We start from the raw sequence: 24,077 nt of genomic DNA on the forward strand, positions 1-24,077 counted from the left end.
GCCCAGAGGGAAGAAATGCCCCGGGGACGGGTAGGTGCCTCAGGAGGGGTGAGGCCGGAAGATCTAGGCTTCCCGGCCCTTCCACTTCCTAACTGGGTCAACCTGCGGGAGTCATCCCACCCTCTGAGCTGCAGTTCCTCGGTCTGTACAATGGGCACGACAGCAAGCCCCGCCCGAGAGGGGAGAAGTAATTGGATGGCACCGGCGCCTGGTAACCTGCAGAGGGCAGTCAGGGCGGCGGCGGCGGCGGGGCCACCCGGGATCGAGGCCCGGAGCCGCGGAGGGCGGGCAAGAAAGGGGGGGGGGGGTGACGCACCGGGACGTCCCCGCCCCGGGTCTGCTCGCCGCGGCGCCGGGCTCCGGGCGCCGTCCCCTTCCTCCGCGGGCCGCCGGGGTCCGGGCCGTCCTCCCCGCGGCCCGCGACCGGGGCCTGCTGCCGGGGCGGGCCGGGCTCCGCGCACGCGGGGCGGGGCGGGGCGGACGGGACGCGCCGAGCGGGGGCCTCTGGGAGGAAGCGGGAGCCGCCGGAGGCCCGCGGGTGAAGGCCCGGGCGGCGCCGAAGCCCCGCGCCCCCCGGCTGGGCCGCTGCTTCGGGGAGGTCAAGCCCGGGACCCGGAGGAGCGAGCGGGTGCGCTGAGCGGTGGGCTTGCCGGCAGCCTCTCCCCTTGGGCTCCGAGGCCAGCGGGAACGGGGAGAGCTGTTTGGGACCCAGTTTGGAGGGCGGGGAGGAGCTCTGAGCACAGCCCCCGTACTGTTCCTGCTGTGCCCGCTGCTTGGAAATGATCTTTGGAAACTGCCCTCACCGCCGCCCCGCCTGCTCGGCGAGCCCCATCTTGAGGCAGTGGCCCTGGATCTGACTTTTTCCCACTGAGCTAGTTTCCCCGAGCTTTCTTCTCAGCTTTCCAGGGCCTTCTCTTAACCCTTCTCCAGCCCCTGGGACCTCGGCTCTGGCCCGGGCCGGCCGCTCCACCGGTGGGCCTTGCTGGTGGGTGGGCCCAAGCCCATTTCCCCTGCCCTGAACGTGTCCTGCCCTTAAGGAGCCACATCTCAGGGCAGACCAGGTACCAAATTAGCAGCACGCTCCATTTAAGGGGCATCAGGGTCCCAGGAGAGGAGACCTTGGAGCAGGGTCTTAAAAAATTGGGTAGGATTCCGGCAGGGGAGAAAGGCCATTTCAAGCCGAAGACAATGTATGAACAGTTAGGACAGTTGACAGCAAGAATTTGGTGAGCCTGGCTACTGAGGTAGGGGTTGGGGGCAAACTGAAAAATAGCTTGTGTGGGCCAGGTGTTTGGACTCTTTACGTAACCCAGGATTGTAGGGAGGTGATTGGTGGCTGAGATGAGGGATTAGGCCGAGATGAGGGTGGGGTGAGACTGAAGGCAGAGAGCGGAGAAGGAGAAGAGGGTCCTCAGAAGTCGGCAGAGAATCTGAGGTAGCACAGAGGCAGTGCCATAGGAACAGGCTGGCAAAACGCTGGCACGAGGAGTCGGTAGGGCTGTTTCAAGTGTGTGAAGGGAGAAAGTGTTTCAAGACCCAAGAGGTCAGGTGCCTAGTATAAATGGTGTGCTTGGAAAGATAAAGCAATCAAGTAACTAAAAGGGGTGGGTGGGGGGGGGTGAGGAGTGTATGGGGGAAGCATGAAGCACAGGCAGGATGGCCATATGGAGATGTCAAGTAGGAAGTCATCCATTCATTTATTATTTATGCCAGCCTCAAAGGCGGCTTACATAAAAGTCATAGAATAGATAAAGTGATGAAATCATTAAAACTCAGCCAACAGGACCTGAGAGCCGGGGAAAGTGGATAATTGTTACTTGAAAACGTCGGCTCAGAAAAGCCGTTGAAAATGCACACAGGACTCATCCGAGCCTGCTGGCAGCCAAGCGAAAACGATGCCTAAATAAAGTAGTTCACCAGGCTGGAAGTCGAGAGAAAGGCATTCGTTGAAGGCTCAGGGGTAGTAGGAGATGAAACGGAATCCCTCGAGGAGGGGGTGTAGGGGAGGGAGTCGATCTGAAGCCAGGTCAAGGCTTTGGCAGTGCTGACATTTAAGGGAAGGCTGATGCTCCCTGAGGAGAAAGGCCTTTCTCTGGCCTGCACGGGGAGATGGGAGTGGGGAGGTGTGTGTGTGTGTGTGTGTGTGGTCCATTCACAGAAGTCTTCTTACAGGGGAACAGGATAGAAGGTGGCGTGCTAAGTCCCCCGGGCTCTGACCTTTCCTACCATGTGGTGGGTTTGCCACTTGCCCAGGGCCTCTTGGGGCCCTGGTCTGGGAAGAGTACTCCAGCCAGCAGGTGAGCAGGAAGAAGCAGTTTCTGTTTCTACATTCCTCTTCAGGGTCCAGATGGTGTCTCCAAGAGTGCAGGGATCCAGACACCAGGTGTGCTAGCCCTAACTGTGCTTCAGGAGCTGTTGGCCTTGGGCAAGCCACCTCACCTCCCTGAGCTTCCTTTTTCCCATCCTAAAATAAGGGAGTCAAGCTAGATGACCTTTGAGGGTCCCCGTAGCTACAGGAGTCTAGGATCCCTTGTCTGGTTTCGTTTTGCGTTCAGCAGATATTTCTTAAGTATGTGCTATGTGCCAGACCCTGTGCTAGGTTCTAAGTATGTACTTATGAACCAAAACAGACGGAGTCCCTGCTCTCATGGAGGGGGTGGGGCAGAAATGTCTGTTAATCACATAATCATACAACAAGATATAAAATTGCATGGTAACTGCTATAGAGGGGCAGAACACGATGTTAAGCGAACAAATGATGGGGGATTTAATGTAGACATGGAGTCTGTGTATTGGTGGGAAAATGTGGGTGGGATCTGGGTGCTATTTCTTCCTTCCCCTTTCCCTCTGTAGATGGACGAATCCCCTTCCTGACCCACTGGAGTTGGCCCCATAAAGGGGAGCGTCCCCTTGGGCTCTCTAGGTGAGGCCTCCACGCCATGCCTTAGAACACATCTGGGCATAGCTGAGTAGCCTGGGAAGGGGCAGGACTTGGAGAGATCTTGATCCCTCGGGAGTGAGATTGGTTTTCTGAGGGTGGGGAGGGTACAGCGTCAGCTACCAGGCCTGAGATGAAGTTGGTTTACATGATCTACAGTACAAGCGACGGTGGGCAGCCAGAGGGAGGATCTGTGGGAAGTGGGTGGAGACTGGCAGTGGCCAGCCTGAGCTCCAGGCAGGCAGTCAGCAGAGTGGTGCGGGGGGGGGGGGGGGGGGGTGCAGTGAGCGGGACAAAGACCTCAGTCCCCGGGAAGGGTGTGAGAGTCTGATAAGGCTCTCGACTTGGGTATCCAGGGTCAGGCCTGGATCTCAGGAAGCTCGAAGTCCAGCAATTCAGACGGGCCTGGGTTCTGAGCCTGTGCAGAGGCTGAGCCCAGTAGCCGAGCCCCAGCTCAACCCTTCTTGCTCTCAGGGCCTTTATACGTCACCATGGAAGCTCAGCAGGCAGTGGTCCTCCATCCAGAAGGCATGGACAGCTGTTCCAGGACATCTCTGCATCTGGTAAAGAGACTGGCTGCTCAGTCAGCCTGAGGAGAGGGGCTGAATGGGATCCTAGTGATGGGGATTGATGGGGGGCGAGGGGGGGGGGAGTTGGGTCTGGAGGGAGAAGCAGGCAGGAAGAAGGAGGCAGAGAGGATCCGTCAACTCCCCTCACCCCATCGTCCACCTGTCCATGTATCCCTTCCTGCAACACTTGTGCAGTATACTCTTAGCGCACTTAGCGTATACAAAGCACTTGTGGGGGGGGATATATCACATCTGCCCTCAACAAACCGGGGGTCTGACATTCAGGTGGAGATTGCGCACAGACAACCACACAACCAGTCAACCCAGGTTTGGTGTCACTTGTCTCAAGGCTCACCACTCTCTGCCATGGGCGTTCCAAACTCTCTGGACAGTCTTGTCTGAGGGTGTCCTCTATGCACAGCATCGTTCTGGGTCTCGGTATCCTGGTCCTGTGATTTGATTCTGCTGCCTGACCCTACCACCTCCCTGGCCAGCCCTAAGCTCCTGCATCTTCCAGCCCCTTTCCTTGACCCATTCCCCTTGCCTTCCCATCCAGAAGCTGTCCAGCACTATCGCCGGAATCTGGCCGAGTGGTTCAGCCGGCTGCCCAGAGAAGAGCGCCAGTTCGGCCCGACTTTTGCACTAGACACGGTCCATGTAGATCCTGTGATCTGCGAGAGCAGCCCAGATGAGCTGTTTCGCCCAACGGCAGAGCTGGCCCTGGAGCATCAGCCACCCCTAGCCGGTCTCCCCGCACTGGCTCTGTCCCAGCTCTTTGACCCAGATGCCTGTGGGCGCCAGGTGCAGACAGTGGTGCTCTATGGGACAGTGGGCACGGGGAAGAGCACACTCGTGCGCAAGATGGTCTTGGACTGGTGTTATGGGCAGCTGCCAGCCTTCGAGCTGCTCATCCCCTTCTCCTGCGAGGATCTGTCATCCCTGGGCCCCGCCCCCGCCTCCTTGTGCCAACTTGTGGCTCAGCGCTACACGCCCCTGAAGGAGATTCTGCCCCTGCTGGCTGCTGCTGGGTCCCGCCTGCTCTTTGTGCTCCATGGCTTGGAGCATCTCAACCTCGACTTCCGGTTAGCCGGAACAGGGCTTTGCAGTGACCCCGAGGAGCCAGAGGCACCAGCTGCCATCATTGTCAACCTGCTGCGCAAATACATGCTGCCCGAGGTGAGTGGCCCCCTGCCTCACCACTGCTGCCCCTAACTTGCCTCCTAAAGACTTGTGTGTCCCGAGCCCTCGTGTTTTATTGGTGTGGGGGCATAGGTTCTTGGTTAGTTCAAACCTGCTTCTCCACTTCCCAGCTGTGTGTCTTTAAGCCAGTCAGTAACTTCCCCAAGCTGTTCCTTCTCTCCTAGAGCTATACTCATCAACTGAGACACTGCATAGGAAGTACTTTAACACGGTGCCCTGGATCCTAGTGGAGGCTCAGTAATTGTTAGTTATAATTATTATAGTCGCCATCATTTTCTTTTTTTTTTTTTTTTAAGTTTTTATTTATTTGAGAAAGAGGGGGGAAGAGAGGGAGAGAGCGAATCCCAAGCAGGCTCTGCGCTGACTTGGGGCTTGAACCGATGAACCATAAGACCGTGACCTGAGCCGAAGTTGGATGCTTAACCAACTGAGCCACCCGGGTGCGCTGTGGGCATCATCATTTCCATCCTGGGACACTCAATCTTCGGGGGCTCTCTGGAGAGTGAGGCCATCAGGACACAAAGGTCTTGCTTAACTCTCAACCGTGCCGTTCCCAGGCCAGCATTCTGGTGACCACCCGGCCCTCCGCCATCGGCCGAATCCCCAGCAAGTATGTGGGCCGCTATGGCCAGATCTGTGGCTTCTCTGATACCAACCTGCAGAAGCTCTACTTCCAGCTCCGCCTCAACCAGCCAGACTGTGAGTACGGTGCTGGGGGTGCAGGGATCTCGGCCACGCCAGCCCAGCGTGACAATCTGGTGCAGATGCTCTCCCGGAACCTGGAGGGGCACCACCAGATCGCCGCCGCCTGCTTCCTGCCCTCCTATTGCTGGCTTGTCTGTGCCACCTTGCACTTCCTGCACGCTCCCACACCGGCTGGACAGACCCTCACGAGCATTTACACCAGCTTCCTGCGTCTGAACTTCAGTGGGGAGATGCTGGACAGCACTGACCCCTCCAAGCTGTCCCTAATGGCCTATGCAGCCCGAACCATGGGCAAGTTGGCCTACGAGGGGGTGTCCTCCCGCAAGACCTATTTCTCTGAAGAGGATGTCCGTGGCTGTCTGGAAGCTGGCATGAAGACTGAAGAAGAGTTCCAGCTGCTACGTGTCTTCCGCCGGGACGCCCTGAGGTTTTTTCTGGCCCCGTGTGTGGAACCAGGGCGCCAGGGCACCTTTGTGTTCACTGTGCCTGCCATGCAGGAATACCTGGCCGCCCTCTACATCGTGCTGGGTTTGCGGAAGACGACCCTGCAGCGGGTGGGCAAGGAAGTGGCTGAGTTCGTGGGCCGCGTCGGGGAGGACGTCAGTCTGGTCCTGGGCATTGTGGCCAAGCTTCTACCCCTGCGAGCCCTGCCTCTGCTCTTCAACCTGCTCAAGGTAACGGCCCAGCACCCCGGGCTCTCAGCCCCCCTATCCCCCGTTCACCCCCTTGCTCCTCTCCCAGAAGGAAACCGCTACTTCCTGTGTAGCTGTGAATCTTCTTCTTGACTCTGGTTTCAGATTTGGGCAATCTGGCTTTTAGTGGGATTGAGACATAAGGGAAGGGGGAGCCGGAAACCACAGACTCGGGAAGGCTTGATGGCTGGGAGGAGGATGTGAGTGAGGGCGCAGGCACTTTAGTCACAATCCTATGACCCTAATGACGGTTTTCTTTTTGCCTCTCTTCTGGTCTTTGTCGGTGGGAGGCAGGAATCGCGCTATAGTCCAGGGTCTGGCCTCTTCTTTGCAGGCCCAGAAACTCCAATGTCTCTGTTCCCTTGGAGGTGGTTAGACTCCGGGAATGATGACTCATTCTAACTAAATCACCAGAGACAAGTTTATAAAGCAGATGCCATTTTATTCATTTATACCAGGAGGAGAAATGGCATTGATAATTGGCTTAGGATAGCGCAGGCCTGCTCCAGAGTCCAAATTACAGGCCCAAGGACTGTGCTGTGAGCAGGGCAGACGTGCTAAGTTTTTGAGGGGAAGAAGGATCCACCTTCTGGTGATGGCTACCAGGTGCCTTGGGAATGAAATCTTATTATGATCCCTTTGTAGAATCCTAAGAAAATCCTAAGAGACCGAGGCTCACAGAGGCTAAGTAACTTGCCCAAGGTCACCCAGACAGTAAGTGGGATAGCTGGGATCTGGGTCCAGGTTTAGGAGTCTGAACCCTGTGCTCTCTCTGCCAAACTTTACTGGTGTGTGATAGATATTTCTGTTAAGCTTTGGTGCCTTGCTAGGTAACCCTGGTCCTCTCTAGGAATGCATCAGTAACTTCTTTGGGAGGTAGGACCCTGGTCAGTGCTGGCAAAATTTTAACAGGTTTTCCTCTTTACGGGCACCGAAGCATAATGTTTAGGAGCAGGGATTCAGTAATTCAGCTATATGGGATTAAATCCAGGCTCTGCCACTTACTAGCTGTGTGATCTTGGACAAGTTACTTAACTGCTAGGTGCCTCCAAGTCTTACCTGTTAAATGGGGATAACAGAATCTATAGCACTTGGCCTAATATGAGGAGTAAATGTATTCATCCTCAGGATCTGGTACATAATAAGTGCTATTTATTGTTTGTTAGACAGGAAAACAGGCTCGGGAAGCCCACCCTTTCCCACACCATAGGCTCAGACGGGAAGGTAATGGCCATTGCTCAGGCCAGCCCAGCCCTTTGAGGATGCGTTTGCCTTATCTGGGTTACAGTGAGAGGCTGTGGTCTCCTGACAGGATTCCAGAAGCCCCTCAGTGCACCAAATTGTTAGCACCACAACTCCGGCCCTCTGGGAGGGGAGGGCTGCTGAGGAGAATGCTGGTCTGATTTGTTTCTTCACGAGCCTATTGACTCAGCTTCGCAGGGTGACATTTCCTCATGCTGTCACCATGTGACTGTTGAGGGAGGAGCGCTATAACCTCCATGGCAGAGACCTCACCTGTAAAAAGGGAAAAAAGAAACCAAACCAGCCGTTAGAGGAGGTGCCACAAAACAACCTCGTGGCTCCTTGCCAGAGCCACGGGCCCTCCTTGCACCAAGGCAAGCACGGGAGACGATGTCCCAAACCTCCTAAATGTTAATTTCCCCAACAAACATTTGAGTGCCTGCTGTGTACCAGGCAATGTGTTAGGTTCTGGGGAAGAAACAATTAACGAAACCCCAGATTTCTGCCCTTTCTGGTCCTCCAGCGGGAACACAAACACGTCCCTGTGACCGTGTGATTTGAAACTATGGTTTGGCACCCGGGTGGCTCGGTTGGTCAAGCGTCCGACATCAGCTCAGGTCACGATCTCACAGTGTGCCAGTTCGAGCCCCCCCATCAGGCTTTGCCACTGTCAGCACAGAGCCTGCTCCTGATCTTCTACTCCCCTCTCTCTGTCCCTCCCCGACTTGCGTGCTCTCTCTCAAAAATAAACAGAACATTAGAAAAAATGAGGAACTAAAAAAAAAAAATAATAAACGAGATTATGGTAAGTGCCTGGAAAGCAAAGTTGCAGGTACTGTGAAAATGTGTAAGTGGGGGACCTGATGGGTGTGTGTGTGTGTGTGTGTGTGTGTGTGTGTGTGTGTGAAACACTTCTCTGCAGGAAGAGCATTTAACCTGACCCTGGAGCATAGCCAAGGAGAAGAATTGGGGAGGGGAGTCACCCCAGAAAGAGAATACAGCTTTGAAGGAATGGAACCGTGGTACTGTCGAAAAATAATAATGACAAAAACCGAAAGGACAGAAGCAGAGCGCGTGAGCGTAAGAAGTCTGTAGCTGAAGGCAGTGTGGCTGGCAGGGCCTTGAAGGAGCAAGAGCGACATCAGTCTTTGTTGCTGGGGTGACCGTGATGATGTGGAAGATGAGGATATCTTCGTAGCAGCACCTAGCCTGGTACCAAACCAAATGCAAAATAGATATAAATTCCTTCCCACCACCGGGCTTGCAAATGTATGGGGTGTTTGGGAGAAAGAATTTCCTAATGTCAGGAATGTAGGACACAAGTATCGAGAGGTGACTGTGGAAAGGTCAAATTGGGGCCAAATTATGACAAGTTTTCTATTCCGCGTGGGCAGTGGGGAGCCACGGCGGGTGCTGCCGTGGGGGAGTAGTATGATCAGACAAATCGTGCTGGGGGTTTAAGAGAGACGGTGAGGCCGGATGGGCAGGGAGAAAGCACCTTCCGCTGAGCTTTGAAGGCCGAGCGGGCACACAGGAGGCTGCAGCACCGTCCCCGTGTCCCCTCCCAGGTGGTTCCAAGAGTGTTTGGGCGCGTGGTGGGTAAGAGCCGCGAGGCGGTGGCCCAGGCCATGGTGCTGGAGATGTTCCGAGAGGAGGACTACTACAACGACGATGTCCTGGACCAGATGGGTGCCAGTATCCTGGGCGTGGAAGGCCCCCGGCGCCATCCAGACGAGCCTCCCGATGATGAGGTCTTTGAGCTCTTCCCCATGTTCATGGGAGGGCTTCTGTCCGCGCACAACCGGGCCGTGCTGGCTCAGCTCGGCTGCCCCATCAAGAACCTGGATGCCCTGGAGAACGCCCAGGCCATCAAGAAGAAGCTGGGCAAGCTGGGCCGGCAGGTGCTGCCCCCATCAGAGCTCCTGGACCACCTGTTCTTCCACTATGAGTTCCAGAATCAGCGCTTCTCTGCTGAGGTGCTCAGCTCCCTGCGCCAGCTCAACCTGGCTGGTGTGCGCATGACACCCCTCAAGTGCACAGTGGTGGCAGCTGTGCTGGGCAGCGGAAGGCACGCCCTGGATGAGGTGAACTTGGCCTCCTGTCAGCTGGATCCTGCCGGGCTGCGCACACTCAGGCCTGTCTTCCTGCGTGCCCGGAAGCTGGGGTGAGGACCCGCCTTCAAGCATGGGCCGGAAGTCAGGAGAGGGTTGGGGGTGAAGAGGTGGGAAGAGAAGGTGCTGGGGAGACCAAAGGTAGTGAGGAAGGACCAGGGGGCGGGACGAGGAAGTCTGGGGTGCGGGGAGGTGACAAGCAATAGAAGGGAGGGCTGCGTGGGCTTTGAGAGGCAGGATGGTGAGAAAAGGGCATGGTGGGTGGGCAGGGTCCATGCTGAACTCCTCCCTTGCTTCTCACCTCCCCTCTGGCCACTTTCCGTCCCAGCTTGCAACTCAACAGCCTGGGCCCCGAGGCCTGCAGCGACCTCCGAGACCTGCTGCTGCACGACCAGTGCCAGATCACCACCCTGCGGTGAGTGTTTCGGGATGGGTGGGGGAGGGCTGGAGGGAGGCTCTGGCCATCCTGCTGGCAGGCTAAGGTCAAGGGTGAGCCTCCCGCCTCAACACACCTGGCGCTGGCCCACCCCTGGTGTGGTGAAGGGGTTGGGGGCCTAGACCCCCCGTCTTGCCGCCCAGGTCCAGTACAAGCAGCGGGGTGGAGGAAAGCTGCCACTGGGAATAGGTGCCTCTCTGGTGGCTAAAATCAGCGTGGGTCCGGGGGAATAATAGCCAGGCCGGTTGCCTGGCAACAGTGCCGCTGATGCTCTCCCAGGATTTTCCCTGTCGCCTCACAAGGATGACCCTAATGCTGGGCACTCAGCAGATGCTTCCAAAGGGCTGACTGGTTTACTGGGAACCCAGAAGCCTGGTTGGAGTAAGAGGAGGTGAATGAAGAGGCGGAGGGCAAGGGGCAGGGCGGTCTGGGGAGGAGGTGAAAAAAGGAAGGAGAAGAGAAGTGGTAACGATGAAGAGAGGTGGGTCAGCAGAAGAGAATGGAAGGAAGGAGGAGAAGCCAGCCTCCACCCTGCTCTGCCTCCTGTGCGCTCCACCACACCCCTGTTTCTTGGTGCTCTTCTCCCCCGCCTGCACACCTTTGTGTCCAGGCTCCCCCCACCCCAGGCTGTGTATCCTTTCGGTCCAAGTCCCACCGCCCAGCGCAGGGCATCTGCCGTGGGCCCTCATAACGTTGGGGTGCTTGTGGCCGTAGGCTGTCCAACAACCCGCTGACGGCGGCCGGCGTGGCCCTGCTGCTGGAGGGGCTGGCCGGAAACACCTCCCTGACACACCTGTCCCTGCTGCATACGGGCCTTGGGGACGAGGGCCTGGAGCTGCTGGCCACCCAGCTGGACCGTAATCAACAGCTGCAGGAGCTGAACGTGGCCTACAATGGTGCTGGTGACACAGCGGCCCTGGCCCTGGCCCAAGCTGCCCAGGACCACCCCTCCCTCGAGCTGCTGCAGTGAGTCTTGTCCTCGGTGCCATCCCCCCACCCCAGCCCTTCAGTCTCCCTCCTGTCTCCACTGCATTCTTCCTGCCCTAGGGCCTACCCTCTACCCCTGCCTTCTCACTGGTCCTCACGGACCCGCTTCAGAACTGACCCACGCCTTACCCCGCCCCGATTCCCTACTACCGTTTCTCTTTGAGTCCTAGTGGCTCCATCCCTACTGTCCCGGGTCCTGCTGAGTTTAGATGTCATCTACACCTCCTGTTGGCCACCCCCCTCCATCTCTGGCTCATCTCACACGCCCCATCACATTCCAGAGCCAGGGGAGGAGTCGTGAGGACCCCCCAGGCTCTGTCCCGTCCACCCCCTGCCCTCCTTCTCAGAGCCCCGCTGAATGGCATCTTCTATTTTCTCTCCTTCTAGCCTCTACTTCAATGAGCTGAGCTCAGAGGGCCGCCAGGCCCTGCGGGATGTGGGGAGCACTGCTAAAGGTGGTGCCCGGGTCGTGGTATCGCTGACAGAGGGGACAGCAGTGTCTGAGTACTGGTCGGTGATCCTTAGTGAAGTCCAGCGGAACCTCAACAGCTGGGATCGCAGTCGTGTCCGGCGCCACCTTGAGCTGCTGCTTCGAGATCTGGAAGACAGCCGAGGGGACACCCTTAACCCCTGGCGCAAGGCCCAGCTGCTGCGAGTGGAGGGTGAGGTCAGGGCCCTCCTGGAGCAGCTGGGAGGCCCTGGAAGCTGAAGCAGTGGCGGCAGTCACCGAGCTATGTGACCCCTGGGCCCAAGACCCTTCCCTCTGTGGCCTCCTGGTTTGCACTACTGCTTCCAGAAAGATCCCTGTGGGGCTGGAGGTAAAGGATAGGGCACAACTGTGCCAGTTGCTCTCCTGGGGCGTGTCCAACCATTGCTCCCCCAAGTCTGGAATTGCCAGGGTCATGGAACGTGCCTCCTTCCATTCAGCTAGGGCTGAGAAAGACTCTTCATGTGGCATCTTGGCAGCCAGTCGCCCTGTGGCACCACCAACCTTACCTCCATCCTCTCGAGGAGCTTCCGAGTGTGCCACGAGGGGGCGCACTTCTGCCCGCCTCACCGGCGGTGTTGCCATCAGATGCGTTGGAGGGCCTCCACCTTCTGCCTTTCTGCTCATCAGAGGACACGGAGGATGCCCGGAGCCGCTTTCCTCTCTTGTCGGTGCCTTCTCCTCACCTTCACGCCCCCTTTCTCACAATCGTACTTATGCTCAGTGGCTCCGAGGGGCCTGTGCACTGCCCTGCTTCTATTAAAAAGCTGTGTCTTCTACCTACTATGGCCTCCTTCTTGCCTGATGCTTTCAAGAAGGGGCGCTGTTTTCGGACCACTTTCTGTTGTAGGTGGTTCTTGGACGCTAGGTTCAGAGGCAGCGAGGGCTGGGGGTGGTCTAGGAACAAGATACTGGGGTGGGAGGAGGTCATGCTGGGCTATAGGACTTCTATCACCTTTTCAAACATACCTATCCCAGGCTTGGCATTATCATGAAAAGCAACCTACCTTTGTCTGCCCAGAGCAGAAGCTGGGACCGCAGCAGTCTCCAGAGAAAGTTGGGGCCCAGGAATGGGGGCAGGAGGAACACACATACTTCTCCCTGGGGGATAAGACTCCTCCCGTTAACCATTACCTCACTGCTCCTAAGGCAGTGTCTTTAAGGAGGCGGGACGTGGCAGGTTAGGTGGGAGGGTCAGCTGTTTTTCATGGACCTTGTCCCTACCCTGAGCACTGGGTCACTGATCCAACTATGGAAGCAGCTGCAGGTAGGAGACTGGGAGAAATCCTCTGCTGGGGACTTGAGAGGGCAGTTGAGAGGGCAGATTGGGAGGCCAAGGCTTTGGGACCAGGGTGTACTTGATGTTGGGGCTTGGTGCCCGGAGGCAAATAGATGGCAAGTTAGAAGAGAAGAGGTGAGTGGGTAGGTCTGTCTTCCTGGTCCACGCCCCGTCCTGATATGCTCAGATTTCTGTGGACTGGGAGGCAAAGGGAAGAGAGAAGAAGGGCAGGTCTTACTGGAGCAGAATGGAGGGGGCAAGTTCTAAATTTGGGGGTTCGCCCAAGTCCTTTCAGTTAATGACTGTGGAAGAGGAGTGGGGTGGGGAGGGAATGCGCCCCTCCTCTCCTCATCCCTCCCTTCTTTGCCCAGCAGATCTTCAGGACACAGCCTCGTTAACTCTGTAAGTGCCATGCTGGGAAGGATTGGGGCAAGGGGTGGAGGAGATCCAAGGTGGGGAAAGCCTTCATTCGCACCTCAAGTAGAGACCGGGACCAGAGTCCCGATGTCAGTTTGCTCCTACCTGTGTCCCTTGCCTCCTTGCAGGAAGTTTGAGTTTAACCCAAAGCAGGGCATTGATAATCCTGTCCTCTCTCTGGCTGAAGACCTTGACCCCTCCGGTAACCCCCTCGCCCTGGGCAACCATTCCCTTTCCCCAGAGATACCACAGCTCCTCTCCGGCCTCCCGTCTCCTTGGTAACCACTCCACTCGGCCTCCCTCCGATAGCAGCCTGGTGGGGAGTAACTGTGTGGAGGTAGGAGGGGTTTGGGTGTTTTCTTTTGTCCAAGCCACTCTTCCCACATTTGGGTATTTGGCCCCACTGCCCAATACTTAACTGGGTAGGAGGCTGCCCAGTGCCCTACCTATCACAAGGGTAGCGTCTGCCAGGCACAAGGCGACTTGTATTTGGGCCCCCTCTTCCTCCCCCTTTTCTGTTGCCCACATCCCCTTCCAGATCTCTGGAGCCTGGAGCGGCCTCGCTTCTGTCTGCTGAGCAAAGAGGAGGGCAGGAGTTTTGGCTTCCACCTGAGACAGGATCTGGTCAAGGCTGTGCCTGTGGTGTGCAGGGTGGAGCCAGGCACCTCTGCCCAGCGCCAGGGTCTTCGGGAAGGGGACCGGATCCTAGGGGTGAACGACCACGTTGTGGAATGTGAAGACTATGCTGTGGTGAGGTTGGGCTGGGGCTTCCCTGTGGCGTAGAACATCCCTTAGCACCTTAAGGAGAGAGAAAGTCACTTCCCTGGATAGATGGGGGCAGTCCCTAGCCTCAACCTCCCCTACCTTCCAGGATTTAGGGCTGCCCAGGTTGGGATGATCCGGAGAGTTGGTTCCAGGGGGTATAGCTCAGGGGTAGAGCATTTGGCTGCAGACAGCTGGTTCCAGGGAGGGGGCACTGGCAAGAGGGGCCGCTCCCAACCTCCCCCTGCATGCCCTCTCTTTAGGTGGTGCGCCGTATCCGGGCCAGCGGTCCGCGGGTGTTGCTGACAGTTTTGGCGCAGCACGTGTATGACATGGTTCAAGATCGGCAGGGGAACAGTGCCCACCTGTCTCCTACTCTTGGCCCAGGGGTCCGGCCCCGACTGTGTCACATAGTGAAAGATGAGGGCGGCTTTGGCTTCAGTGTCACCTACAGTGAGCCCCGAGGCTCGGGAAGGGAGGTCAAGAGCGGGATCTCAGCCCAGTTCTGGGCAGGTGGCAGATGGAAACTTACTTGTTTTTTTGTTTTTTTTTTTTTCCGGCTTCCAGGTTATCAGGCTCCTTTCTGGTTGGTGCTGAGCACTGGAGGAGCCGCTGAGCGGGCCGGGGTGCCTCCTGGGGCCCGACTGCTAGAAGTGAATGGGGTCAGCGTGGAGAAGTTCACTTATAACCAGCTCAGCAGGAAGGTATGGCCGGCTGTCTTCCCCCATTCGGGCCTCACCCCTCTGGGCCCGGGGGCCATGCCTCAGGCAGCAGATTCCTCCCCCTCGCACTCATCTTCTCATCTGACCTTGTACCTCCTGCCATCCCTTCACAGTTCCTGCTAGGCTCTTCTCTCCCCCCACCCTTAGTGCCTCCTTCCTGGGGTTTGGAGGAGGGGCTGGCTCTGCCCTCCCTACCCAGCTGGTTGATGCCGATGCCCTGCTGGGTTCCTACAGCTTTGGCAGAGTGGAGAGCAAGTGACCCTGCTGGTGGCTGGGCCAGAGGTGGAGGAACAGTGTCGCCGGCTGGGAATGCCCCTGGCTGCGCCCTTAGCGGAGGGCTGGGCACTGCCCACCAAGCCGCGCTCTCTGCACCTACAGAAGGGGCCCCGGGGCTTTGGGTTCCTGCTTCGGGAGGAGAAAGGTCTTGACGGCCAACCCGGTGAGTGGTAGTCCCGGAGGCGGGTAGGGAAGGTGTGTGTTAAACCTGTTCACATTCGACTCTCAGTGCATATAAGTGGTATCCCTGGCTGAACCCCAGCCCTGAGCCTCCTCCTACTGTGTCCCCCCCCACCCCGGGGTCAGTCCCTCAGTGTGCCCACAGTGGCCTGGGCTGGCACTGGGGTTAGCAGGGAAGGGGCCATGAGGATGTTTACGTCCTAGGACAGTTCCTGTGGGAGGTGGACCCAGGACTGCCAGCTGAGAAAGCCGGGATGCAGGCTGGGGACCGGCTGGTGGCTGTGGCTGGGGAAAGTGTGGAGGGGCTGGGCCACGAGGAGACAGTGTCCAGGATCCGCGCGCAGGGCTCCTCTGTCTCCCTCACTGTTGTCGACCGTAAGGCTGACCGCTTCTTCAGCATGGTGCGAGCTGAGGGCCGGGGGCTGGAGTGGGGGCAGGAATGGAGCAGGGCTCCGGTAGGGGGGAGAAGCAAAAAAGAAAGGTTTGCTCTGTCTGCCTCCTTCCAGGTTCGCTTGTCCCCACTTCTCTTCTTGGAGAGCACAGAGGCTCCTGCCTCTCCCCAGGAAAACTGCTCGGCCTCTCTGGTTGAAACCAAGGACCTACCAGTTGAAGACACAGCCATGCCTCTTGTCCCGTGTGGCTCCCGCCAGTGCTTCCTGTACCCTGGGCCTGGCGGTGGCTACGGCTTCCGGCTTACCTGTGTGGCCAGTGAGCCTCGTCTCTTCGTCTCCCAGGTGACTTATGCCCTATGGACCTCGGATCTTTTCAGTCCTTTGCCTCCTGATGAGCTGTCATCTGCTTCCCTCCCAAGGTCTTAGAGCATCCAGCAACTTTTCCACGGTGTCCCATGTTCTGTAACCCCCCTCTTCACCAGGTGACCCTAGGAGGCTCAGCTGCCCGGGCCGGGCTGCAAACGGGAGATGTGATTCTGGAGGTGAATGGGTATCCCATGGGTGGAGAGAATGACCTGGAAAAGCTTCAGCAGCTGGTTGAGGCTGAGCCACCCCTCTGCCTGAAGCTGGCCGCCAGGTCCTGCCGGGGCTTCGAAGCCTGCGATCGCCCAGGGTTTGGAGAGGTAAGGAAGTAGGGACAGACGGGCAGTGAGCAGCCAGAGAAAGAGCCCAAGAGGAGGGCTACAGGGTGAAGCAGTGTGAGGCATGCAGGTTGGGACTTTAGACCATGGTAGGTGGGGACAGAAGGACCCGGGGAACAAGCCACATCCCTGGCCGGTCCAGTGGGGGTGGGGCCAGGGAAAAGGAACTCTTCTGATCCGTGAATGACCTTCTGTCTTCTCTCTCTCTGCTCAGGACAGGGCTCTAGCCTCAGAGCTGCTGTAGTCCTCTGCTGGACAAAGATCTGCCCATTGGCCTTCCCGTCTTCACTCTCTGGCTTGTGATGGTAGGAGCTGAGAAGCTTTCTTTAAGCCAGAACTGCAGCTCTAGGATTCCGGACACCCCCAATCACAGGATTGCCCAAGGTCTCCCTCCCTTCCTCCCAGAAGAGGGTGTGGCCAGAGGCCTCCGGCAGGCCCACTAGGGGGCCTAGGAGCATCGGGTTGTGTCCCTGGGATGAACTTCCCGCCCGAAACGAAGAATGGTGTGATTTCGTGATTTGTAATAAATTAGACCCTTTCCCAGCACAGAGCTCCTAAAACCCTTGGAATTTCCGAAGTAGTAAGATGACAAAGGTGTCTTCTGTTACTCGCAACACGCCCCTTTCAACCACATCTGACTTTGTTAATTAAGGAAGTGATTTTTGGAAAGCACCTAAGGTTGGGGGACTGGTTGCCAGGGGAACCTACCACGTGATTAGAGAGGGTTGGAACTTTCAGCCCCGCCCCGCCCCACCCCACCCCCACCCCCACCCCCACCCTGGACCTCCCGGGAGGGGAGAGGCACTGGAGGTTGAATTAATCACCAATGACCAATGGTTTCACTGCTCGTGCCTCCAGAGTGAAGCCTCCATAAAAAAACCCCCAAAAGGATGGGGTTCAGGGAGCCTGGAGGTGCTGGCCGGGTGGTGTACCCAGAGGGGGCATGGAGCTCCCACGCTCATGCCTTGTCCCGTTCCTACTTTCATCCGGCCGTTCCTGACTTGTGTCCTTTATAAAAAAACCGGCAATCTAGCGATTAAAAGGTTTCTCTTGAGTTCTGTGAGCCGCTCTGGCAAATATTGGAACCCAAGGGTGGGGGGGGGGCGGGGTCGTGGGAACCTTTCGACATTTGACCAGAGGTGAAATAGTACTGGGAGGGTTGTAGTAAAATAGAGGAGAATCCCAGGGCTTTCCCTTTTTAGGTGGGCTGTGGGCTGGCTGGGATTGAAGCCATCTGGAACTTGCCCTAGGCATGACGCCAGGAGACTCGGGTATATTGCAAGAATTTGGAGATAAGTTACACCTTCCTCTGCAACCTGAGGATTGTGCGGGCTGGTGGCTGGTCACTGTTAGTCTATTATGGAAATGACCTTTCTCCTACAAATCTGGCTGCCTGTGTTGGTTGGGGGGTGGGTGGGTGGGTGGGTCCGGGGCGGTGGTTTGGAGGGACCAAAAAAGCTCCAGACCCAAGGCATGGGACCCAGTTTCTCTAACATTTATTTATTTTTAAGACAGAGAGAGACAGAGCATGAACGGGGGAGGGGCAGAGAGAGAGGGAGACACAGAGTCGGAAGCAGGCTCCAGGCTCTGAGCCATCAGCCCAGAGCCCGACGCGGGGCTCGAACTCACAGAACGCGAGATCGTGACCTGAGCCGAAGTCGGACGCTCAACCGACTGAGCCACCCAGGCGCCCCCCCAGTTTCTCTAAAAGAGAGTTGAGACCTTACCGAATTTCTCTCCTCTCGTTCAGTCTTCGGAGTAATGGGTCAGCCCAGAACCAAGCTGCCCCGTAAGAGGTCCTCACCTCTGCCAAAAAGCCACAGCCCACAGTTCTGCTGAGTTCCACATGGAGACAGCTTTATTGCTGGAGCCTCCCAGAGCCCCAGAGGCTAGAGGCTTACAGCTTCACAGATCCAGGGGGTTGAGTCCAAACTGGCGGAGCCGCTCCTTGTATTTGGTATGAAGTCTCAGCACGGCCCCATCCCACTGAGGCTTCACTGCTCTCAGCTTGGCCAAGAGTTGGTCCAGGCTGCCCTGCAGACACCAAGCTTCAGGCCCCAGGAAGGGAGAGGGCAGCGTGAGGGGTGCCCCAGGCTAATCTGTAAGCTCTCCTTTGCCAGTGGCTTCTTAGAGCTTTTACACTTAGTGGGCATGGTTGCATCCCCTGGTTGTCTGCCCTCAAGACAGAGCAGATTTCCTTGTGGAGATGCTTCTTCTCCTTCCCCTGGTCTGTCACTGTCATACTAGTTGGGGTTTGGGGGGATGGGGGAGTGCTGGGTACTGGGGTGGTTGGGATTCAAACAGGGGTGCTTACGTGTAAGATTTCCTCGTACTTGGCCTCCATGTCTGCCACGTGTGCCCGAAGCTGAGCCAGAGTCTGGTCCCGCTCTCTGAGGGCCTGCTCTGCCCCTTCCTGTGCGGCCTCAGCCTCCCTCTGGCACGTCTCTGTGGGGCCGGGCAGAAGGAGAAAGAGGATTGGGTAGTGACACTCTACCTGTGAACAGAGTCTCCAAAGGTACCTAAAAAGCGGAACTTCAATGGGATCATTCCAGACTCCCCCAGTATCACCAATTTTCCCGCAGTCCTTACAAAGAGCGGCAATATACCTCTAAGGTACAGTAGAGAGAGTAGTGGCACTGGGACAAGAGATGTGGGTCCAGAGTTTGGTTGTCGCTTATTGACTACCTGTGTAACCTCAGGCATGTCTCTCTCTGAGCCTAAGGTTCTTCATCTTTAAAGACAGAATGATCCAAACCTTACAGGCTTACTGTGAGTTGAACGCGAGCCTATAGGGGGAAATGTATAGTATATACAGGAGGTGCTCCATAAATGCTGATCGAATTTAAATTCCAGACAAGGCAAGGATGAGGAAGGGCACTCAGGGTCTGCATGGCAGATAAGCAACTCTTGGGTATCTGAGACTATTTTAGGTTAAACTGAGGCTATTTTAGGTTAAGAAAACTTTGAGACCACAATTGTGAAAGATCTTATGTGCACGCTAACATAGCTCAACTGCATCCTGTAACCAAGAGAGAAAGGAAAAACTTCCTGTTTTTTACATTTTTGCTTATCTGGAAGGTTTATTCCTTTATGTAGCAAGTACTTATGTAGGACTGAGCATGCATGAGGCATTGAAGATGTGGACGTAAGTCTAGTATCTTTCCTGAGTTTCATTGCGAAAATCAGCTGAGAGGGAGTATGTTTTGCCCATGACAGACATGGCAGTGGTGGGGAGAAAGATCTGGATTTGGAGAGACCATTGAGAGAGGAAGATGGGGTAAGAGACTTAGGTCTTTTTTTAGTTACAACCTAAGAGGTTTTTGCCATCTTGAACCCTCTGCTCCAATCCTCCATGGTGGGAGAGTTGATGGGGAAAAGGAGAGAGGGAGATACAGAATCGGAAACAGGCTCCAGGCTCCGAGCCATCAGAGCCCAGAGCCATCAGCCCAGAGCCATCAGCCCAGAGCCATCAGCCCAGAGCCATCAGCCCAGAGCCATCAGCCCAGAGCCTGACGCGGGGCTCGAACTCACAGACCGCGAGATCGTGACCTGGCTGATGTCGGACGCTTAACTGACTGCGCCACCCAGGCGCCCCAGCTCAGGTCATGATCTTGCGGCCCCTGAGTTCGAGCCCCGCTTCGGGCTCTGTGCTGACAGCTCGGAGCCTGGAGCCTGCTTTGGATTCTGTGTCTCCCTCTCTCTCTACCCCTCCCCCGCTCGCTCTCTGTCTCTTAAAAATGAATAAATGTTAAAAAAAATTTTTTTTTTTTAAAAAGGAAAAGGGTAAGAGAGCCTAGATAGCAGTCTTCTAGAGAAGGACTTTTTTTTTTTTTTTTTGATGTTTATTTTTGAGAGAGAGCACAAGCAGGGCAGGGGCAGACGGAGATGGGGACAAAGGATCCAAAGTGGGCTCCATGCTAACAGCAGTGAGCCTGATGCGGGGCTCAAACCAACGAACCGTAAGATCATGACCTGAGCCGTCATCAGATGCTCAACAGACTGAGTCGCCCAGGGTTCCCTAGAGAAGGACCATCGTAAGTCCACCCCTGCAGACTTGGACCCTGTCAGTGCCCCTTGGAGAGACAGGGGTTAGGGCGTGGAAGCCTACCCAGCTGCTCCCGAAGGCCCCTCACTTCTTCTTCCAGCTGCCTGCTGCGGGTCTCCATTTCCTTCCGCAGGACTTGGCACTGACGACTCATCTCTGTGGTGGGGACAGAGGGTCCCAGGTGTGGATGGAGTGGTGGAGAAAGGACGGGACATTGTGGGCGGGGAGGGCCTTCTTGGTCCAGTGGGACAGGAGCATAAAGGCCGCCTTGGTGCTTCTTGTGATTCTGAGAGGCTGGCCGACCCCGAAAAGCTGGGGAAGAGCTAGGAAACCAAGCCCCTTCCCCCATTCCAACTCAGTACGTAGACTGTAGCCCTTCTCCCCACTCACTCCCGTGGGATGAATGAGATAAAGGCCATGACTGCATTTTTTAATCCACAAAGCACATGGCATCAGGCATCCAGGAAGGTTCCTGCCTGGGATCCCGGGAGGCTGTCCTTCGTTTCCTTCAGGACCCTGCCCAATTCATGCTGAGCGGGGAAGGTTAAAGTTAGGCATGGCAGACGGACATCTTTCTCGTTTCACTTCCTTGTATCCTCTGGCCCTCTTGGCTGTCCTTTTCCAGGCCCCTGTCTCCTGCCCACCTGCCTGACCAACCACACACACCTGCATAGACGGCCTTCCCCTCACTTCGGGCCTCTTCCAACTCAGCCTCCAGCACTCGCAGCCTCCACCTCAGCTGGTCTTCAGAAGCCTTGGCTCGGCGGGCCTCGTCCCTCCTCAGAGCTGTGAAAAGTCCCAGAGCCGTCCTCACGACTGGCTGGGGGTCCCACGTGGCCCCGTGGGCTTGATGGACCGTGCCCACCTCTGGGAACCCGGTGGCGGGCTTCCAGCCTTTCATTTTCCCTCTGGGTTGGAAATGGGTTTGTCCCTGGAATGCCATGAGCTTTTCCTTACTAAGGGAAACCCCCCTCTATGTTCTGCTTATAAAAACTAGCTATCATCACCAACCCTCCTGGCCCAACCCTTCCTCGCAACGTCAGTTCTTCCTCCACCAGAGGATTGGCAGGGGTCACCTCAGCCTCCAGCAAACAGCTCTAAGCCTCCGAGCCTCTGACGATGTGAAATGCCCACCACCCCCCCAACCCCCCCCGGCCCACCTCTGTTGTCCTGAGCTTCCACTTTCTTACCCAAGTGGTCTTGGAGCAACTCCTTTTCCAGCACTGCCAGCCTGTGTGCGGATTTGGCTTCCACATCTGCCCTGGCAAGTTGGCAAAGCCTCAGCTTGGTCTCCTTGGACCTTTAGGACCTTATCATGATCTCAGCCTCCCTCACTTCTCCCCATCCTCATCCCACGCCCTGAACTTTCTTCCTGCAGGAGATCTGAGGACCTTTCAAGGAGGATTTCTGATGGCAGGGACTACTGAGTTCCCTGCTGTGTCCTGGCAGCCCAGCCCAGGGTAGGTACTCAGAATATGTGTGATGAATATATAGGGAAGGCACAAAGCCAGAAGGGCAGCACAGAGTGGGTATATGCCGGTTTCCCCAATTTCCCAGCTCCATGGAACGTGGAGGGAAGATATCGGGGGAGAGGGTCCTGAAGACTCTATCTTGTCATGCAGAGGGCTGAATTCTCTCTGGAGCACCTCTGCTTGGTGTCCAAGCCAGAGAATGGAGAAGCAGGAGGTGCTCACCTCCATCCACCCTGACTCACCAGCACCCACATTCTTTTTCTTCTTCTGTGACCCAGCTTTCATCCCTTTTCCTTTGGTCTTAGATGGCATCTCCTTGCTGTCCTGGGGAAGGAGAGGACTTGTATTTAAGACTGCACATGGGGGGCGCCTGGCTGGCTTGGTCGGTTAAGCGTCTGACTTCGGCTCAGGTCATGACCTCGCCATCCGTGAGTTCGAGCCCCGCGTCGGGCTCTGTGCTGCTGGCTCAGAGCCTGGAGCCTGTTTTGGATTCTGTGTCTCCCTCTCTCTCTGACCCTCCCCCATTCATGCTCTGTCTCTCTCTGTCTCAAAAATGAATAAACATTAAAAAAAAAATTAAAAAAAGACTGCACATGGGGTTGCTTTCCTGACCCCTAGATTGAACCAGGAGTCCCAGGAGAGTTAAAGCTCTAGTCTCCGAGCATGTCTCTTATCCTTCCAGAAGCTTCTGTTCTTGGTCTCCTTGGACCTTTAGGCAAGCCTGGGGTAGGGGGAAGGTAGAGCTGTTTCTTTCTACCAGTAAGTTTCTATGTACAGAAATCATTCCCCTCTACCCTCTTTTGGAGAAAATAAACCTCAGTACTTGTCTCTTCCCTCTTCCCGTCACCCTTACCCTGCCTCGTCCTGCCTGTAGGATCCTCTCTTGCTTCTGTTGTATTTCCCTGTAGGGTGACCCACTCATGGAGAGGGGCAGAGAAATGGCCCAACCAGCTAGGAGCCTGAGGAGGAGCCTGGGTTCTGGGAGCCAATCCAGGGTGACAAATTTCCTTTGAGGGCAGGACTGAGAACTGGAAGGTTGGGTTTCGGGAGGCTGAGTGTTGTCCAGGTAACTGGGAAACATGGAGTCAGAGACAGGTGGAATGGGCCAAGTACAAAGCTTAAAATAGCAAGGTCCCAGAGGGTCAATTCTTCAATTCTCTCCTTATCCCTAAGTTCTAAATGTAGTTTGAGGAGAAAGGGCTTTGGAGCCCGGTAACTATGCTTCATTTCCATGTAGCACTGCCTGAGGTTTGGAGACTTACAAGTTACAGATTTACACATCTGATATGGTGCTGTTATGCTGATACAGCGGAAAAGAGCTCATAGTAGCCATTTCGGGCAATTTACATCCCTAGGGCTGATCAGCAAATGACATTATTAGGCTTGGGGAAGGCATTCTGTAGCGTACAAGGGAAAGAAATGCAGGAGAAGGGAGTTGAGAGAGTTTCTCACATCGGAGAAAGGAGACACAGAAGAAAGATAGACCCACGGACTCCAGGCTGCTGACATAGAGGCTACAAATGTAGAAGAAAGGATACTGGTTAGAGACAAGAGCCGTGGGTTCTAGTCCCCCCTCCAGTTATGTAAACTTGGCAAGCCATCTAATTTTGCTCAGCTTCAGTTTCCTGGTCTTTAAATCTTTGATTCTGTAAATCCTGTAAGGCCTGGGTTTCAACTGGGCATTCACAGGGCTATCTTCCCTTGTGGAGACTTAATTTATTGATCTTCCCCTATTCCCTTATGAGGCTGGTTTTCAGAGACAGGTGCTCAGAAACTACTTTGCTGGGCTCTCTGTGGTATTGAGTTTGTCCGGGCTCCCTCTAGTGGACTTGCTTGACGCCCCGCCCCCCCCCCCCCCCCACCCCACCGCCAGGCTCCTAAATTTTTCTACTTAAATTATTGATGGTGCCTCCCTCTTGGGGATACTTTCTAGCATCTTGCTGGAGTCATGAATGGCTGGAAAAACGACTTTAGGGGAAGGAGTATGGTGAGCGACCTGCCCTTGTGAGGCAGCCTCTACCCTCCTTCCAGCCCTGTTGCTATTCTGGAGCCTTGTCATCTGTCTGCCACCTGGATCTCTGAGCACCATACTGGCTAGAATGAAAACAGCAAAAACGTCAGGGATTTCCCCCTTGTGGATTAAGGAACCTGCAGACTTTTTTAGCCATTTCTCTCTATCTCTGTCCCCCTCCACACTTCTGTTCAATTGCCTGTTGTCAGTTTGCATTTATTCTTCCCCCAGAACCGTTTCCCCCTGCATTGGAATGCAGTAGAGGTTTTTGCACTGGTCCTCCTCATCTAGAAGCCTCGTTGGGGTCATTTGCCACGGAATGATCAGTTTCTCTGTTATGCTGATGCATTGGATGACATTTTGAGGACAGAGTTTACAGAATACAAACGACATATCACGCCTTGGAAGAGCATTTACTTTTCAAATATGTTCAGTCAACCAACCGACATTCAG

At 55.9% G+C, this 24,077-nt stretch overlaps 3 protein-coding genes and 1 long non-coding RNA gene across 10 annotated transcripts; 2 read left to right on the top strand and 2 right to left on the bottom strand.

Moving 5' to 3' along the window:
- NLRX1 (NLR family member X1) lies at nt 1–12,151 on the top strand. Of its 6 annotated transcripts, none has more exons than XM_045038405.1 (10): nt 191–211; nt 2,173–2,297; nt 2,854–2,923; nt 3,413–3,501; nt 4,064–4,683; nt 5,265–6,086; nt 8,915–9,510; nt 9,786–9,872; nt 10,608–10,859; nt 11,268–12,151. In XM_045038405.1, the coding sequence occupies exons 2-10, from the start codon at nt 2,228–2,230 to the stop codon at nt 11,587–11,589; spliced, it is 2,928 nt and encodes a 975-aa protein (XP_044894340.1). In that variant the 5' UTR covers nt 191–211; nt 2,173–2,227; the 3' UTR covers nt 11,590–12,151. The 6 variants fall into 6 exon arrangements, 5 of the variants coding, with proteins under 5 accessions (XP_044894341.1, XP_044894340.1, XP_006936778.4 ...); XM_006936716.5 differs by lacking the exon at nt 191–211 and adding an exon at nt 491–628; XR_006586014.1 differs by lacking the exons at nt 191–211; nt 11,268–12,151 and adding exons at nt 648–1,061; nt 10,173–10,284 and having other exon boundaries at nt 10,608–10,750.
- LOC109491825 lies at nt 7,235–8,986 on the bottom strand. The gene is made up of 2 exons (XR_006586015.1): nt 8,845–8,986; nt 7,235–8,555 (listed from the first exon to the last, which is right to left on the bottom strand). It is a non-coding gene; the product is annotated as an uncharacterized LOC109491825 (long non-coding RNA).
- Nucleotides 12,152–12,274: 123 nt separating the features above from the next.
- PDZD3 (PDZ domain containing 3) lies at nt 12,275–16,642 on the top strand. Its single transcript, XM_019811405.3, has 11 exons — nt 12,275–12,634; nt 13,021–13,048; nt 13,192–13,265; nt 13,602–13,813; nt 14,089–14,278; nt 14,393–14,529; nt 14,782–14,986; nt 15,208–15,404; nt 15,510–15,737; nt 15,878–16,078; nt 16,311–16,642. Exons 1-11 carry the CDS (start codon nt 12,619–12,621, stop codon nt 16,338–16,340), a joined length of 1,518 nt encoding a protein of 505 aa, XP_019666964.3. The 5' UTR covers nt 12,275–12,618; the 3' UTR covers nt 16,341–16,642.
- Nucleotides 16,643–17,932: 1,290 nt separating this feature from the next.
- Nucleotides 17,933–22,534, bottom strand: CCDC153 (coiled-coil domain containing 153). 2 transcript variants are annotated; one of them, XM_003992468.5, is made up of 7 exons: nt 22,467–22,534; nt 21,856–21,937; nt 21,332–21,397; nt 20,808–20,927; nt 20,205–20,297; nt 18,411–18,541; nt 17,933–18,130 (listed from the first exon to the last, which is right to left on the bottom strand). In XM_003992468.5, the coding sequence occupies exons 2-7, from the start codon at nt 21,923–21,925 to the stop codon at nt 18,002–18,004; spliced, it is 609 nt and encodes a 202-aa protein (XP_003992517.3). In that variant the 5' UTR covers nt 21,926–21,937; nt 22,467–22,534; the 3' UTR covers nt 17,933–18,001. The 2 variants fall into 2 exon arrangements, with proteins under 2 accessions (XP_003992517.3, XP_023094947.2); XM_023239179.2 differs by lacking the exon at nt 20,205–20,297.
- Nucleotides 22,535–24,077: the final 1,543 nt, after the last annotated feature.

This window comes from Felis catus, chromosome D1 (genome assembly GCF_018350175.1).
Source record: "Felis catus isolate Fca126 chromosome D1, F.catus_Fca126_mat1.0, whole genome shotgun sequence".
In the NCBI taxonomy this organism is placed as follows: Eukaryota; Metazoa; Chordata; class Mammalia; order Carnivora; family Felidae; genus Felis; species Felis catus.

What these genes read in the sequence shown, in the direction of transcription:
- NLRX1 (XM_045038406.1), top strand. An exon ending in CCAGGACATCTCTGCATCTG is followed by an intron (nt 3,502 to 4,063) that starts GTAAAGAGACTG and finishes CTTCCCATCCAG; the next exon opens with AAGCTGTCCAGCACTATCGC. An exon ending in CCCTCCCTCGAGCTGCTGCA is followed by an intron (nt 10,860 to 11,267) that starts GTGAGTCTTGTC and finishes CTCTCCTTCTAG; the next exon opens with CCTCTACTTCAATGAGCTGA.
- PDZD3 (XM_019811405.3), top strand. An exon ending in ATAACCAGCTCAGCAGGAAG is followed by an intron (nt 14,530 to 14,781) that starts GTATGGCCGGCT and finishes GGGTTCCTACAG; the next exon opens with CTTTGGCAGAGTGGAGAGCA. An exon ending in AGGTCTTGACGGCCAACCCG is followed by an intron (nt 14,987 to 15,207) that starts GTGAGTGGTAGT and finishes TTTACGTCCTAG; the next exon opens with GACAGTTCCTGTGGGAGGTG.
- CCDC153 (XM_003992468.5), bottom strand. Translation starts at nt 21,925, where the DNA reads ATGCCATCTAAGACCAAAGGAAAAGGGATGAAAGCTGGGTCACAGAAG. An exon ending in GTTGCTCCAAGACCACTTGG is followed by an intron (nt 20,928 to 21,331) that starts GTAAGAAAGTGG and finishes GACTTTTCACAG; the next exon opens with CTCTGAGGAGGGACGAGGCC. An exon ending in GGGCCTTCGGGAGCAGCTGG is followed by an intron (nt 18,542 to 20,204) that starts GTAGGCTTCCAC and finishes CCGGCCCCACAG; the next exon opens with AGACGTGCCAGAGGGAGGCT.